Source organism: Sphaerodactylus townsendi, linkage group LG13 (genome assembly GCF_021028975.2).
Source record: "Sphaerodactylus townsendi isolate TG3544 linkage group LG13, MPM_Stown_v2.3, whole genome shotgun sequence".
Taxonomy (NCBI): Eukaryota; Metazoa; Chordata; class Lepidosauria; order Squamata; family Sphaerodactylidae; genus Sphaerodactylus; species Sphaerodactylus townsendi.
This window is the reverse complement of record NC_059437.1, coordinates 32,728,454-32,745,722: the sequence shown is the minus strand read 5'-3', so window position 1 is coordinate 32,745,722 and position 17,269 is coordinate 32,728,454. Positions and strand designations below refer to the sequence as shown.

General features: G+C 47.8%; 2 protein-coding genes across 9 annotated transcripts in view; one reads left to right on the top strand and one right to left on the bottom strand.

Moving 5' to 3' along the window:
* The window catches only part of LOC125442724 (diacylglycerol kinase delta-like), a 58,613-nt gene extending 52,829 nt beyond the window's left edge, over positions 1-5,784 (top strand). For 4 of the 6 annotated variants that reach the window (XM_048514343.1, XM_048514344.1, XM_048514347.1 and 1 more), the window contains 3 exons: positions 94-205; positions 1,517-1,647; positions 2,179-5,784. In XM_048514343.1, the coding sequence (XP_048370300.1) occupies positions 94-205; positions 1,517-1,647; positions 2,179-2,253 (318 nt within the window). In that variant the 3' untranslated portion in view covers positions 2,254-5,784. The remainder of the gene's footprint in view (positions 1-93; positions 206-1,516; positions 1,648-2,178) is intronic. The other 2 variants (XM_048514345.1, XM_048514346.1) reach the window with 1 other exon arrangement.
* Positions 5,785-6,173: 389 nt separating this feature from the next.
* CCNB3 (cyclin B3) lies at positions 6,174-17,269 on the bottom strand. 3 transcript variants are annotated; one of them, XM_048513643.1, is made up of 12 exons: positions 17,187-17,269; positions 16,221-16,332; positions 15,812-15,895; positions 15,390-15,508; positions 13,805-13,907; positions 12,583-12,681; positions 11,349-11,441; positions 10,447-10,584; positions 9,491-9,646; positions 8,500-8,649; positions 8,172-8,302; positions 6,174-6,442 (listed from the first exon to the last, which is right to left on the bottom strand). In XM_048513643.1, exons 2-12 carry the CDS (start codon positions 16,308-16,310, stop codon positions 6,352-6,354), a joined length of 1,254 nt encoding a protein of 417 aa, XP_048369600.1. In that variant the 5' UTR covers positions 16,311-16,332; positions 17,187-17,269; the 3' UTR covers positions 6,174-6,351. The 3 variants fall into 3 exon arrangements, with proteins under 3 accessions (XP_048369600.1, XP_048369603.1, XP_048369601.1); XM_048513646.1 differs by having other exon boundaries at positions 13,811-13,907; XM_048513644.1 differs by having other exon boundaries at positions 17,196-17,257.

Below are 17,269 nucleotides of genomic sequence, written 5' to 3'. Positions count from 1 at the left end.
GAGCAGAAGTGGGTCTCTGTCTTCCCCCGCCCCTCTGCTCCTTAGCCATTCCAATCAGTGCAATGTGTCTCTTCTCTTCTGGGCACCTGCTAGGAGTCTACTGGTAGCGGCAACAAGGGGAGCCTGAAATTACGCATCAACCTGGCCAAGCCCAAGCGAGAGAAGGAGAAACCCCAGAAGCAGAAACCCGGCAGCCTCACACCAGGTAAACAGCTAAGGGCAGGGAGTAGTAGTTGGTGATGGCAAGACGTTGGCAGATGATCTGCAGATCAGTGCAGATCACATGAAATGCCCCTCCTGCCACCATGAATAATGTCTAACAAAAGCCATTGTGTGCTCTTTGGCTTTGGCAGAACACAAAACTTTTTGTTCTCACCATTTGTCAAGGGTAACTTCCTCTTGCAGAAGCAGGTTAAAGGAAGAGGGGCATCAGGTCTTCTATGGGATGGACCTGGGCTGGAGCGAGGGGGAACTGCACCCAGGGCATGCATGCGCCCCGTGTTCCTGCCACCCCCTGCCACGCCCCGGAACGCCCACACCGGCATGCGCCCTGTGCATTGTGCATCCCCCATCCCCTTGGTGCTACGCCACTGGGCTGGACTTAGCCAAAGGCAGGTGTGGAGGGAGACCAGGAAAGTGGCTTCCAGGTTGGGTGCAACTAAATGAGATCAGGCATGCAAATTTGAAGGTAGAACAAAGTCTGAAGCCAGGGTACACAGACAAGCAGTAGCGGTGTGGTGAAAGGTCTATGTGGCATGGTCCAGAAGTGGCAATCCAGTATCTCTTGCAGCATGAGAGAGGCTCAGCTAGACCCATTTTCTGATTCACATGCCACTGCCTCTTGGCAGCATTGCAAGAGACCTCAGATTGCTTCTTTGGGTTCATAAGTCCATTTGTGGTACCTTAGTCAGTGCCAGCACCCTGAGCACTTGCTTGCCTTGTGTGCACAATTGGTCCAACCCTGGGCTCTTGGGGCCCTCCCGGATGACAATGCCCCAGGAAGTCTACCCAGAGAGAAAGGTGTAGCTGGACTGAAATACTTGATTGGAGCAGCAGTCCAGAAACTTCCTTGCTGTTGCACATTTTGTGGGGAAGTGATGCTTACTGGCTGAGGGGCAGACCCAGGTTGCAGCTGCTTGCAAATTGCATCACTGCCTTTGTGTTAGCACTCTGTTATGTTAGCATCATTGTCCTTCCAGTGGAGACAGTGGGCAGCTGGGAGGCTGGTTGTACCTTGCATTGCCTGGGGCTGTAGAAGCCAGAGGCGGGAAGAGCAGGGGCCAGCTGAAGTCTAGTGCTCGGGGAATGCTGAACCTTGGCCTTATGGGTCCCTGGTGTCCCAGAACCTTCCCAGGCCTCCTCCTGCTGCTGCTGCTGTTTCTGCCCTGTGGTTGTTTTTGTAACTACCCCTGCTGTGTTTTGCTGTTCTCGGTCCTGTCTCCTTACCAGCCTCAGCTCAGCACGTTTTCCCTTCCTGCAACTGAATCAACCATCTTTTAATTTTCTTTTTTGCTAGTGGACAAATGGGGCCCTGAGGAAGTGTCAGCCTGGCTGGAGACACTTGATTTAGGGGAATACAAAGACATTTTTATGCGCCACGATATCCAGGGCCCTGAGCTGATCTTGCTGGAGAGAAGAGACTTGAAGGTACTTCCTCTGGCATGCTCCTGTGCCCTCACACCTTCTGCTGTTACGTGCCGTCGCTTGTGTTGTGGGCGCTTGCATGGGTGCATGGCATTGCCCCAGCTGAACTTCTGATATGGTCTGTGCCTCGTCTTCGTCTGTCTTCCCTGCTGTGCAAGTAGCAAGGAAAGCCCTGGGAACTTGAGCCAGAGTAGCCACCTATCGAGAGCAGCTGCCCCACTTGCCTGCCCATTTGGAAACCCTTCCTAGGTTTGCTGGGCCTCCGCCACTGTCTTTTAGCCAGCAGATTCATTCTGGCAGATGAATAGTACAAAAGCTCCACCTGCTGACGGCTACAGAAATAACTACACCGTGTGCTTAATTGTGTTTCAGTGGCAAACATTTCACTCCAGTGCACTCTGAATGAAACAATAGAGAATGTGGGGGTGAAAGGGCATATCTGTAGCCAGGACAAAGCTTAAGAACTGCACAGCAGTACTCAGATAATGGCCTTCAGTTGTTGTTACCCTAACTAAAGTTGCTCTCTCTTTTCAGGATCTCGGGATATCAAAAGTGGGCCATGTGAAGAGGATTCTACAGGGAATTAAAGACACTACCAGCCAGCTTTAGGTGCCAGCAGGAAGGGGCAGCCACGCCCTCTAGCCCCCTGTGTTTCAACTGCTGGTCTGTCTTGACTTCTAGAACCCCCACATCTGATTTGGACCCAGTTTGAGCCTTTTGGCCCTGGAACCCTGACTCAAGGACAGCTTCCCATGCATTCCATGCAATGAGTTGACATTTCTGTGTCTGCCAAAGATTGTGGCTTGGCTGTGTACGTCTCTCTTTGCCTCTTGCTCCCTCCTTTCCCTGTGGCACTCCTTGTGTCTTTTTTGGTTCATGTGTTTGAGCTGCTTTAAGTGAAACCATTCATTTCCATCCATTCCTGGTACTTGGTTTGGGGGTGGGGGTGGGGAGCTTTTCCAGCTGCTCCTGGGCTCACTACATAAAGCTTTAGTGCCTGGCTGTGCTGTGAAACACTATGTCATGACAAGAAGCAAGCTGCAGGGGAGGTTAACAGGAAGCTCAGCTGGGTAATTATGGCCTAGAGGACCCCGAAACTGCAGGAGAGAAGGACATGCTTCAGAGGTCTCCTGGCTTCTCCGTTGAGCCAAACCCTTGTCCTCTGCTTGATGGCTTCTCACCTGCAGACAGAAACACCCCAGGTGTGCTGCCTGTCCAATAAAACCAAAAGCAGTGGCAGGCCGTGGCTGCTTTCCTCTGAAAGTCTCCAGGACATTTACCAGCTCTATGCCAGGCAGAAACGTAATAGGTATAGCTGCCCCTGCTGCTGAGCTGTCTGTTATTATTTCTAATTTCCTAGAGTGCTTTCTTGTGTGGGTAGGTTGAGAGCCTCGTCCCAGAGCGAGAACCTCCAAGTTCCATTGATGCCTTCTTTACCCTCCCCTTCCTTTCTGTTTGATTAGCTGGAAATGGAAGGTGCCAAGGAGCAGGGGCCTCAGTGCTCACCTGATTAAAAGATGGTTTACAAGGGGACACCCTCCAGGATGATATCAATAGTAACTTGCAGTACGGGTGCTGGATGTTGCTGTCAAGTAGGAAAGGTGCCAAATTTCCAATGGGGAAGCAGTGTAAGCAGCCACAAGCTTTTTGAGTTTTGCAGCCATCAGCAGCAGCTAGAGATTTTCTGTTCTATTCAGAAAAATGATCAAAAAATTATGCACTAGAGCTTGGGACGGAAGCATGTGTGTTCTCAGGATTCCCCAGGTCTTGAGCATGAGAATACATTTTGAATGGGTTGTGTTCTGTGCCCTACCTGGAGAAGGCACTACCTTGGCACCATGTCCTCTGCCCGTGGCTTGTGGCCATCTGCATGGCTGATAGAGGAGAATCAAGGAAGCCCTTTCTGCTTCTTCCTAAGCTGCTGAAGTGAAATAATTACCCTACCCATTTCTGGGAGAGAATGTAACTAGTTTGGAGAGAAAGATATTTATTTAAATGTTTAATATATAAAGCTTAATTTATTTTTCATCCGTGTCGTGCAATTCCACTTTTCAAGCCCCTCGACAAAAGCTGTCTTGTCCGTTCTGACTGCCAGCTGTCCCATGCTTGCCTGTGAAGTGAGATGTGGGGGGTGGGGTGCACCTCTGGGCCTTTCTCAGGGCGGTTAAGCTCTCTGGCCATCACTGTTTGCCTGCTGGCTTTGCTTTAACTGTGGCAAACCATCTCATGTGCCGATACAATCACTGCTGCATGAGCTAGGCTCCGAAAGTCCCCGATGCCAAGATCCAAGCAGTTTCCATAGGACCGGTATCGAGGGCAACTTGGACGGCTTCTGCTAGACGGTTTCGAGCAGAAGGACCTGCTCCCCTCCCCTCAGAGGCAGCTGCCACAGAAGTGTTGCAAAGAAAAGCTGGGCCTTGGTGATCCCGAGGAATGTGACGGGCCTAGCGCCCTGACTCAACACAGCAAGTGCTGGGCCACCTCCTCATCTCTGCCACTCCAATGCTAGCCTCTTTGCTGCCCTCTGTTACTGAAGCCACTGCTGTTAGCCTGAAGATCAATATATGCCACTCACAGGCACTATCACACTGTCCTTTGCGGTAGCTCTGAGGACTCCAGACAGCGCAAGATGCATCTTCCCCTGTCTCCCAGCACCCTAAAGCAAAACAGCAATGTGGGGGGAGGAGGGAGGGGAAGTCAAGGCTTAAAATGAGGCTTGTGCCTAGGCCAAGCCAATGCTGCCTCCTTCTGTGGTGCATGAAAGAGGTAGAGCTAAAGCTAATGCTACAGCCTGACATAACTACAGCAGCCAAGGACTGGGATGGGGGGTGGGGTCAGCAAACTAGAGCAGCCAGCTTTGAGGGGAGGGGACCCCTGTTGCTGACTGGTGCAGCTCTGCACAATCTGTGCTGTTGGGGTGGGGAGGGAGGGTGTGTGGCTGCCATCATTGTTATTTCTTGTGCTAAAGTGATCGATTTATATCGTGACTGTGAGTGTAGGGGGAGGGAATTGTGGGGGAAGGGGTGTACATAATATTTCCTCCTGAGGGAATCTTGGAGGAGAGGAGGCTGCTTGCTCAGATGATCCTAGAGAAGGCCTTCCCTGAGGAAGCAGCAGCAAGCAGCACTCCTCAGTCCCTCCTAGAGGGCTACTTTTGTTGGCCAGAGGCCCCAGACCCAGTTCCAATGCTCCCTTGCCTGATGCTGGCTCTCCAAAGCAGAAGAGGTAAATCCTACCAGCTGCCCTTACAGAGCATGCTTCCCACCAGAAGTCAGGGATAGCCAGCCTCTCTTCTTTAAGGAAAACAACTGGAACTATGAAGGTTGTTGCTGTCTGGAGTCAAGTGGGCAACTGCTATGTAGGACACACCCCTGTTGCCCTGACTGGCCCTATAACATCTTTGCCGGTCTTTTTGACTGCAGCTTTCAGGAGATGGAAGCAAAAATTGGAGCTAGAAAGACAGCAAAACATTTCTCAGTCCCTGCATAAAACTGATGCACTGAAAGACAGCCAGAACCAAAAGCCAAGCAGATTGGTCTTTCATTTCAAAAAGAGTGGGGGGAGAGACATGACTCTTACTCATGGAAGGAATTAATTTTTATTCCATTCTTAAAGGTCAGCCCCACCCAACCAGGGCTTGAAGGCAGCAGTTAAGCCCTGCAGTTCCCCTCCCCACTGCCTTTTATCCCCATCACCTTCTTGCAGGGGAGGTAAGAGTGAACTGCCCGCCCCCAAACCCTGTACTGCTTGTTCAATAAATGAGGCAGCTGATCTGCTCCTGCCAAGAGTCTCATGTCTTTTCCTGGCTGCCTGACAGGCAAAAAAATCAACAGACGAGGCCTTTTCCTTATGCCACACTCCGCAGCCCAGCAAAAACGTTTACCTGTGGGTTGCTGCTAGATGAAAACATTCAGGTCCTAGAAGTAGGACCAGCACACCACTCCTAGCAGTATACTGGTCCTTTCCAGCACCCTTACAATGAGAAAGACACACACACACACCGGGGGGGGGGGGGGGGGAGGGGCAGATGACCCACCCCTCTCTGCTTGTGCTGTCTTGACAAAAAAAACCCCTGAATTTTAATTGCTACGTTCAGAATTCATGGATGCCAGAATAAACAACACATATGAGTGGGGACGAGTTGAACGACTGATTTTCTTCTTGGTGCACTGCCCTTTCCTGTCCAGCTAAGGCCCACCACTGACCCTGCTCAAAAGAAAAGGTGCACCAGCATTCTCAGCCACTAGGATTTCACAACACTTGTACTGTGCACCACACCTGTTGCTCAGCAACACCTCCGTTTGGTAGTTCCACAGGCTTCCAACCTCCTACTGGGCATCAGCTGTTATGGGGGAGGCATGTTGGCAGCTATAAGGTAGGCACAGCAACCATCTACCAAGTGCTACCAATGGCATAAGGGAGGAAGAGGGAAACCAAACAAGAGTCAGCAAAGGGCTATGAGCCACAGCTGAGAGAGGAAGGTCCAAAACTGAGCACTAAAGACAGTGACATGCAAAGAGGCAGAAGTCTCATAGCATCTTTTATTGAAAGCTTCTTTAAATCATTTCCCTCCCCTCCCCTCCCCTCCTACACAAACACACACATTTCTTTTCAGTTCTTTCCCCGCACAAATTAAAAAAGTTATATACAGAGTTCACCCAAAGTCTTATTTACACAGTATTTACATGCCAGCTGCTTTACTGTGCTTTATGATAAAGACCTCCTGCTTGCCCTTCTCAAGGAGTCCTCCAGCTTCAGCATATCCATAGGTGGCATTTTGGCCACTGCAAAGAAGACCCTGCAAGGCAAAGAGAGAGATTCTTGTGCAGGTTGATGCAGGCAACGTGCCAAACACAAGGCAGGCTTTAACATGCAAGGTACGTTTCTTCCATTCATCCTTACAACCTGTGCTCTACTTCCTCCTCCATAATTCTTCTACCATAACACAAGAAGCTGCCTTTCACTGGATCATACCACTGACCTATCAAGCGGAGGTCTTTCCCAGAACCTACTACCCAAAGCTTTTGCCTGGAGTTGCGAAGGCTTGAACTGATGGCTTTCTTCATGCAAAACAGATGCTCTACCACTGAGTTACATACATTTCTCTTTGAGCATAAAAGGGATCTAGTCTGTCCAGCAACAGACTACAGATGCAGTGGTAGTGGCTTGGGAGGCACCTGTGGCACTTTCAGGCACACCCCCCAATGCGGCACACTCCTAGCACACACTCTCCCATGTGCTAGGAGAGTAGGCAGGGTAGTGGGCTGGGAGGGCTTACGGTTGGGCATCTTGAAAGCTGCCACCAGAGGAGAGGAAGGACCCTTAATCAGAAAGTCTTACTGAATTGCAACCCGCGTGCCAGGGAGGGAAGGCTACTGTCTTTCCTCTCTCTTTTTTGCAGCCTCTGTGCTCTCATCTCAGTACTCAGGTGGCTGGCCACCAGAAGGAGAGTCTGTGCGCAGGTAACCACAACCCAGTGGCAGTGACTCCCCACGACCAGCTGGCTCTCCTCTTGGTGCTGTGGCACTCTCACTCTCCCGCCAACCTGCTGAGCTTCGTGCTGAGGAGGGAGGGGGAAAGCAGAGGAATTTCAAAAAGTGCAGAAAGACTGGCTAAGGTTCAACAGTGTCGGGAGAGATAACTCTAACTGTGCAGAGGTGCACTGGTAACTAGAAAGGTCATAGTTAAATAGCTACACCATTTATAGTTACTGCATGCACAGGTTTGATGGGGTTCTTTTGTTCAGAGTCATGTGTATCTCCAAATGTGGCTCTCTAGCTGCAGAGTGAATGCCACCACCCTGATAGAATCGACTGCTTTTAACACCAACTGTGACAGTCACTGTTAAAATACAGGAGCAGGCTACGGGGGGTGGGAAGTAGATGCAGAAGGAGGTCTGGTGGTCCCTCCCCACAATGCCTTCCACAGTTGGGCTTTGTTTAGCATTTTCTCCTTATTGTATCCCCATGTCCTGGGCCCACACATTTGTATTTACATTTGGGGAGTGTTTTTAGTTGCAATCTCAGTCGCAAAGTCATAAAACACTCCGGTAACAAGTGCCCTGCTGTTGAAAACAAATTGTGCCAGTTAGTTGTAAGAAAAAGCACAGTAATAAAGGGGATAGAGGAAAAGAAAAAGAAAAAACCCCAATATATACGAAGCTGCTCAGCTACTCTCCTTTGCCCAACTATCTCAGTCCTTTAATAAGCAAGGCAACTAAAGCTGATACTGTTAAGTTTGTCATTAATTAGTTCTATTCAAAACAGCTACAATCATAAGCAACTTAGGAACAATTTTATTTCTCCCCAGAGGGTAGAAAACATATTCCTCTATTTCTTTCATTTCAAAGGATTTATGCTTGAGACATCCAAACATTCCAATACTCCAACACTTACACCATGAGGCTACAAGTATGTAAGGTTACTATGCGCACAATGATATCACCACCCTTGCACATTTAGGAGTATGCATCTTTGTTCATGCACATGCACTATACACCTCAGGGCCAGAATGAGAGGAAACCTCACCTATGAGAGTATTTGTTGCGCACAGCCTTGAATCGCTCATCATGCTGGTAGGTCAACAGGAAATTCAGCTTCTTAACCAATAATTGGAGGTCTTGGACACTGTAGCCACTGTAGTACTCCAATGTGGGATTCTGCAACACAGCAGCAATTTGCACCATACCAAGACAACTTCACAAAGAGAGGGCCTAAGCCAGGAGGCTGCAGATGTCATGTGCTGTACTTCCACTACCATGAAAAGCCCTCCCTGTTTGGCATCTTATCTGCTATACTCAGTAGGGGCTCCAGCACCCACCCCCTCCCCCAAGGTGTTGAGAGGATAAGGGCTCACCCAGCCATCAAGGTCCTTCATCTTCAGTGCCAAGAGGAGGCAGCTGGCAGCCAACCGAGATGCCCTCTCCTGGACAAAGTCATATTCCTGCAAGGTCAGTTCACAGATGAACCGGGCCAGTGTCAGAGTCTCCATGGTAGCATGGGCGACCTGCAGAAGAAGAAGAAGAGTTTGTATTTATACCCCACCACCCTCTCCTGTAAGGAGATTCAAGGTGGCTTACAAGCTCCTTTCCCTTCCTCTCCCTACAACAGACCTCTTGCAAAGTAGGTGGGGCTAAGAGAGTCCTGAGAGAACTGTGACTAGCTCAAGGTCACCCAGCAGGAATGTAGGAGTGCGGAAACACATCTGGTTCACCAGAATAAGCCTCTGCCACTCAGGTGGAGGAGTGGGAAATCAAACGTGGTTCTCCAGATTAGAATCCACCTGCTCTTAACCACTACACCACAGAGGGAGAAGGAGGAGGGAGAATATGAGTGAGGCAGCATTTCCTGAATGCATTTTTCTTTTCTCTTCCCAACTTTTCTAACATCCCATGTAATACTAAAGCAACAACACCAAATCAGAAAGCTTCCCTTGAACTAGTTCCTCATCTCCACCCTTGATTATGTGACCACAGCACGTCCAACCATGCAAGATGAGTCCAAGACATGCCTTTGAGAAGCCTACAAAGTCTTTGCTTAAGAATGAACAATAATTTTCATATTAATTCAGGACTATTTTCTAATGCAGAAGCATACTATTTTCTCTACTGCTGCACCATGACTGACTCTACTTCAATCTTTCAGAGGAACAGAGATCTGTGAACCAGCACCTTGAATGGTAGCCTTTGACTTCCTGGAAATGTCAGTCAGGGCACAGTGGCTTTTGCAGAGATGTAAAGGCAGAATCCAGAGCTCATTAACCACACATACACAAACGTTTGTTCTCCATGACAGACCTTGAACACTTTCCTATTTCCCAAGCAGCAGTCGAACACTGACTCACTCACCTTGGCAAACCGACGGAGGAAGCGGTACGCAACAGGAATATTTATGTCAAAGTGGAGCGTTTGCAATATGCTCATTTCCATGGAGATGAGTTCTTCCCTCTTGTAAGCATCATCACAGATGTACAGGAAGTCATCCACACAGGGGGGACAGCGCTCCTGCATAGAACGGGGTGGGAAAGAGAGTGCAATGGTTCTGAAAAAGCTCTCAGAGCCTTACTGGCAGTACAGCCTGTATCTAGGGGCAAACCCTGAACAAAGAAAAGACAACATTCGAAGGCCTGTAATTTTAATACAACATTTTGTGACACAATTTTCCTATTAAAATGATGTGTTTTAGAATCACTGTATTCTTCTTGTAAGCGATCTTGTGAATTTGTAAGCAGAAAGGGGTGTGATATGTGCCACTGAAATATAATATCTTACAATCCCCTTTAATGTAGTAGGATAATTATCCTTGGGGGAAATGCGGGGGAGTGGGGTTCTGATCTGGAGCTTTTGAAGCCAACAGCAAAAGGCACATAGGAGGCCTACAGTTCATAGGAGCAAAACCTCAGAACTTTTTCAAAGAGAACACATTTGTGAACTCACAGAGTGGGATGAGAGCAGATCAAATCTAAAAAGGTCTCTGTAAGGGATTTCTAACAAGAGAGAAACAGACATGCTCCAGCTTGTGCAGCATCTTTTAAAAGCCCCTTCACTGGATCACTGAACTACTGCTCAAGAGTAAGCCAAGACCCACCAGCCCAAAGCCAAATGGAACTGCCTGCAGAGGCTTGGGAACATCATGGCCTGCAGATGTGTCCCAGGCTCCAGGGTGATGGATAATGGAGAAAGAGACAGCAAAGCCTCATGGCAGAAGTCACAGGCCTTGGGAGAGAGACGCAGCCCTGACATTTCTCCAGCAACCAAGATGGAAACACTCAACTCCCTCTGAATCAGCTCGGCCTTGCCCTTACCTCAAACTTGGAGGCAATGAGGATGGCTGTGGAGCCGATGAGCTGAAGCTTGTCCCGCATGCTGGTCACCTTCACCAGGTAGTGGTCCATCAGTTTGACTGCCAGGTAAAGTGTCTCATGAGTGAGGTCAAAGTTCTCCTGCAAGAACCCAGGAGATAAAGATGGGAGACAGCGGATGGCTCTGTCTGCTTCAGCTGGCAGCTGTTCTCCAAGGAGCCAGGCAGAGAGACAGAGGACAGAGGACTCTGAGACAGAGAGACAGAGGACTCTGACAGACAGCCTGCCAGTGAACCTTCTGACTGGGAACTGAACGCAGGATTCTTCTGCATGCAAAAGCATGTGCTTTGCCACTGAATTCCAGCCCCTCTCATAAAACAACAACCATAAAGAGGTTCTAGAGCCCAGATGAAACAATACACTCATAAGGGACAAAATTTCAATTCTCAGCTTCCATTTTAGACTGCAACACATCCAGCAGCGTCAGAAACAATGGACAGTCTCAGGCAGCTTCTCAGAGCCCTAGTCCAGCTCAAGACGTAGACTTGGCACAAACCAGCTCATAAGCAGACAAGAGCCCCACACCTGGGGGTACACTTGGCATTGGACTACTCCATCCCCAGAAAAGCCAGCCCTGAGTGGGGAAGGAAACATCCAACTTCTTGCTGGCCATGAGACGGGCATCATGACCCAGGACTTGCTAACGTCTGCTAGCACCATCCCCAATCAGCCCCTCCATTCATCAGCCCCTTTTCTCACCACCAGGATAGCTGAACTTGAGTCTCTTCTTCACCCACAAACATTGGCTCAGGCAAGAGATCACCCTGCCCCAAACAGATGCATTTCAAGCTTTGCTGAGCGGTCCTGCAAACAGGATTCATTTCAGGTTTGCAAAAGGCACCCACCTGCACCTCCACCATCCAGTCTACCAGAATGGCTCGCATGTCCCTGGTGATGTCAGATTGGTCCTCCATGTAATCTGGGATCAAGAATTTCTCCTGGGAAAGATGAACAGAAGAGGAAGAGCCAAGCATGGAGTCTCCTACCCTCCAAGCTGCTTTCCAGACCTTCCAGAGGAAAAAGTGACTTACAAAGTCCAGCCAGGAGGCGGCAACAATCGGCAAGGCTGATGCCGCAAATCAAAGCCAAATCTGCCCTCAGACTGACACTGGCATTGCGTTAGGAATCCAAAGAGATGAAGTTGGACTTTTCATTCACCCACAGCTGCCAGAACAAAAGCTTACTCCAGGCCTTGTTTATTCCATACCCCAAAATCAAATTATAAATCTGTAACAGATTTTAAAAGGAGCTTCACTCCCCCACATACCCTCAGGAATTTCCTCTTTTATAAAGGGATTGACCATTAGAACATAAGAACAAGCCAGCTGGATCAGACCAGAGTCCATCTAGTCCAGCTCTCTGCTACTCGCAGTGGCCCACCAGGTGCCTTTGGGAGCTGACATGCAGGATGTGAAAGGAACAGCCTTCTGCAGCTGTTGCTCCCGATCACCTGGTCTGTTAAGGCATTTGCAATCTCAAAAAGTTCAAGATTGGTAGCCATAAATCGACTTCTCCTCCATAAATCTGTCCAAGCCCCTTTTAAAGCTATCCAGGTTCGTGGCCATCACCACCTCCTGTGGCAGCATATTCCAAACTCCAATCACACGTTGCGTGAAGAAGTGTTTCCTTTTATTAGTCCTAATTCTTTCCCCCAGCATTTTCAATGAATGCCCCCTGGTTCTAGTATTGTGAGAAAGAGAGAAAAATTTATCTCTGTCAACATTTTCTACCCCATGCATAATTTTATAGACTTCAATCATATCCCCCCTCAGCCGTCTCCTCTCCAAACTAAAGAGTCCTAAACGCTGCAGCCTCTCCTCATAGGGAAGGTGCTCCAGTCCCTCAATCACCCTCGTTGCCCTTCTCTGCACTTTTTCTATCTCTTCGATATCTGTTTTGAGATGCGGCCACCAGAACTGGACACAGTACTCCAAGTGCGGTCGCACCACTGCTTTATATAAGGGCATGACAATCTTTGCCGTTTTATTCTCAATTCCTTTCCTAATGATCCCCATTGAAGCCAGGGCACCCCCCCCCCCCAAACCAACACCCATCCCCAAGCTACCTCACTCTAACTACCTCACGCTCCTGCATGTAGTTGAAGATATCCTTGGCATATTCACTGCTGGCGTAAGGATCGTCCTGCTGGATTCTGTCAATGTCCTCAATTGGCTTCACCTGCGCATGGAAGGAAGTTTTGTTTTATAAGAAAGTATCAAAGTCAAACGTGCTCTCTGTCCACTAAAACTGGAGAACTTGAATGTTTTATCCACAGTTTACTGGTTTTCTCACATGTTCCCCCTGTTAGGCTCATCTTATACCAGGGTTGCCAGTCTCCAGGTGGTGGCTGGAGATCTGCCAGAATTTTGTCTGATCTCCAGATGACAAAGATCCATTCACCTGGAGAAAATGGCTGCTTCGGAAGGTGGGCTCTGTGGCGTTCTATCCCGCTGAGGCCTCTCCCCAAACCCTGCCTTCTGTGGGCTCCACCCCCACAGTTTCCAGACATGTCCCAACCCAGAGCTGGTAATCTTATCTTACACCGCTACAGTCACTTGAAATCCAAGTATTACTAGTCCAGTTTGAAGTAAGTCCAGTTTGCTGACCTAGTCTGAGTCTGTTCACTGATCTGTCTATTCTCAACTGACAGATGTCCAGTGTTTGTGGCTTTCCCTTTTTAGCAGGGACAATGAAGACTGATCCATGTAGAAAATCTACTATTAACCAGCTACAATCTCTTTCTGATCATCCTCTGACTTCTCTAAGTTATGGAAAGTTTGCCCCATCTGCACTGGTAGAAGCTCACAGCTGGGTCTGGAAGATCTAACTGAAAGGCGGGGACTGAACCAGCAGTGACAAGGGATCCAGCGGATTCTATATGCATGCAAAGTGGCGTGAAAACATTGGGGAACTCTTCAGGGAAGGGAAGAAATTCATCTATAGCATCAAGGGCCCACTACATAAGTCTTTGTCATGGCCCAAGAATTATTTCAAACTGGATATGCGAGATATGCGAGAACACTGCAGATAACGATTTGATGGCATGAGGAGGATCTATTTAGCCACGAAAAAAGTTCAGGTTCATTGAGACTCCAAAGGCTCAGTCAGTCTCCCCCATGAAGTGGGGCATCAAGATAAGCAGATGCTACAAGCATTCTCTCACACACTCAATATTGCCAAGAACAAATATTGCCATCTGTCCAAAATAAAGTTCTATCACTGACACCCCTTCCTCGTTTCCACCCACCCACATGCTTCTTAGCTTCCATGAGCCACAAAGCTATCAAAAATGGTTGCTTCCCTGTACCAAAGTCACTTTATCCACTGATGTCTTTGGAGGATCCTCCTTCTCTGTTGGAACCTTCTCAGGTAGTGTATCCTCAGAGGGAGCTTTGCTCACTGACCTGGAAGAAGAAGAACTGGGTTATCAATGGAATCAGATCACAGACAATATCCAGATAAATCACCTACTGGTGGGGCATTCCAGCCCATTAGCATTTGCTTCCTAGAAACCTCAAGTAGACCAGTGTTTTTTTTCCCCCAAGGGAAAAAGTACCAGACTTTATGAGGGAAATTTGAAATATAGGCCATATTTACTTTCCTATCAAACTAATTTAACAATAGAAAACACATCATTTATAATTAAAATTGTACTATTTGGCATATTGATGGAATTTAAAATATCAATATTTTCTTTATTGTCTACAAGAAAAATACTCGAGAAAGAGTTGCAAATTTCTATAACCTATGCCATCACAACAGGTGTATCTTAAACTTTTGCCATCTGAGAAGCTGGAAAAATAAAAATTAAAGGTAGCAAATAAATTCTGTAGTAAACAATAAATTGTATTGACAGAAACTTTGATTGAATCATGAAGAGTCATGTTTGGATATTCATGCTTTTACGATAGCACTGAAAACCCTGAACTCTTTTATTTATTATTGTTAAACACATTATAGCATATACATTGTAAAAGTAAACAAAAAACATTGTTGAAAATTGTGCTTATCTCTATAGTAGAAGGGGATTTCTATCCAGTACTCCTGAGCATTTCTCAATTTTTCCATTGGAAAAATTGAAGACGTTCTCAGACATTTTCATGCTGCACATTTTGAACGTGAAAAACCTTGAATTGAGAAGCATTATACTTATTCTCAAAAAGAAAACATTTCATAAGAGTTTTTCTTCCCTTGGTGCCATCCCCACATTAAAAAAAAATTCCATTAGGAAAAAATAAAAAGAGGCTGGGGAGCAGGGTATAAACAGCTTTGGTTTTCAGAAGCTAATTCCCCAAAAATCTTGTTTGTCTCTAAGGCTGGCTTTGAAGCTAGTTCTTCTGGGGGGATTTTTTCCCTCCCCCAGGGCTAGAACCAGTGCTACCGAAGTGTACAGTAGATGTGCAGATCACAGGCAGGACAAAGGAACTTGACATTTGTATGCAACTGAGGTGGGACATGCATTTGATCCCTTCAACAGTGAACACAGACAAATCAAGATGGGATTCTAAAATCCTCCCTCCCTCAATGTAGCCTTATCCTTTGCAAGTCAGCATACATTTGCCAAAATGTCCTGCAGATGAACAGCAAACTGCCCTGGCCTTCTGCTAAGGAAGGTTTAGCTTCCTTCTTTAGCAGGAACAATGGAGTTTCTGCTTGACAACTGGATACATGCAACCACCAGTCCAAACCACATTTGCCTTCTTCCTCTTGCTTACAGCTGAAAATCCTCCACAGCCCAGGAGGCCAATGGCAATGGCTCACAGCTCCTGCCTATCTGCCTCTCTTGCACAAAATGTGAAACGACCTCAGGAGAGACACCAGCAGATGAACAGGCAGAGGCTCGGAAGCAGGAAGGACAGCACAAACCAACACACTTGTGAACTCACTTTTTCAGGTTAATCTCATTGTTCTTTGCAACGCCCAACACAACCAATCCTTTTGGGGTCTTCTTGGAAGCGGTCTTTGCTGTCTCTTTTTTTCCTAATATGTGCTGAGTCTTGTGAGCCTACAAAGGAGAGACCAACAGGTTATTAGTGAAGGAAGCAGACCCTATTATTGCCTTTGTCTATCTGTACAGTTTATGCTGACTTATGCCTTTCTCTCAGCTCTAGAAAAGACTGTTGGACATCCCAACGTTTCTTTATTCTCACCTGAAAAGGTGGCAAAAGAGATTCAGCTTTGTAGAGCCAACCAAGATGTCAGCGAGACCAAGGCATCAGAACTCTGTCCATGTGTTTAAAGCTGTTTTAGAAACATGTGTAAATTTGGCCTCCTCCCCACAACCCAAATGGCAGAGGTTCCTACTTACATTGGTGATATCTCCAAAGGCAGAACGCTTCTTGGGTGCACCCTGCGGTGAAGAAGGAGAACGCTTTGCCTGAGAGCTTTCCTCCTAGGATAGAGAAGGAGAGAAACTGGGCAGTCTGTGCAGCATACCTACATTCAATGCCAAGATCCCCTTCAGAAGATCCAGACATGTACAGGAGTGCCAGTTTTCAGAGAAGCTTGTCCAGCAGCTTCCCATAAACTAGGAGTTTCGCTGTTTATCATCCCTCTGTAGCTATTCTCCAAGGTCTTAACACAAACTAATGTCACCACATCCAGCCCATCTCTTGACCCACAGAACAGAATGACTTGTCCTTGCCAAAAGATTGCCCCAGGAACATGCAAGTCCTGGTTACCCAAAGAGCAAAAAGGACACCAGAGGTTCCATTCACCTTCTTGGCTTGGGCATTTTCCACAGTTGGTGCTCTGCTTGGGCAGGGTTGCTTGCTCCCTGCTACCTTGGTATTACGTGGAGCTGGCATCCTGTCTGTTTTCAGTCCAAAGCTGGATACAAGAAACACAGTCAGTCAAAACCAGAAAGCACAACCACCCCAATGCCTCTGCCACCCACCATACCTTTTCCCAGGCATGCCTTTATTATGCCAACAAACAGACTTGGGGGCAGTTGAGAGGTGGAAGGTTGTCCAGGCAGAGAAAGAGCAAGATTCAGTAGCATCTTAAAGACCAACAAGATTTCCAGAGTATAAGCTTTCAAGAAGCAAACCTTCCCTTCTTCTGTTACCTAACATATCTAACAAAAGGAGTGTTGACCTCTCCAAAGCATATATCCAGAAAATCTTGTTGGTCTTCAAGGTGCTACTAGACTCAAATCGTGTTCTTCTACAGCAGACCAGCACAACTACACACCTGAATCCGTGCAGAGAAAGGAATCTATGTCACTGCCAGATACCAAAAATCATATGTTCAGCTGCTCCACCAGCAGTTAATCTCCACCAGCTGGATTTCTACCTGACAAATACCAAGAACTCTGCCACGACAAAATGCTGGAGGCATGCTGGCTGGAAGATCCAGCACAGGGGAGGGTGGATTTAGGCAAAAAGGTCGGCTACTGCATCCACTCCGTAGCCGTAAAGCAGGGACAAACAATAGATCCAGGACTCTTCCAGGGAGGGGATCCCTTTGCTGCAGCAGTGGGCCATAAACCGAAGAACGGAAGTGAGGAAACCTTGCACAGTGCTAGGGAGAAGGGATCCAAAGTCGGGGTGGGGAATTGGAAGCAGCCTCGTTGCACAAGGGATCAGAGCCACCCCTACCCACCCAACGCTCCTCGAACCAGGCAAATAAGTGCACCGACTGACTGCTCTCCGAAAGGATCCGAAAGGATCGGGGCCACCTACCGCTCCCACCTGCAAACACCCAAGAACCTCCACCCAGCTCTCCACTCGCCTTACTCGACCTGCGGCAGCACAAAGTGGGAATT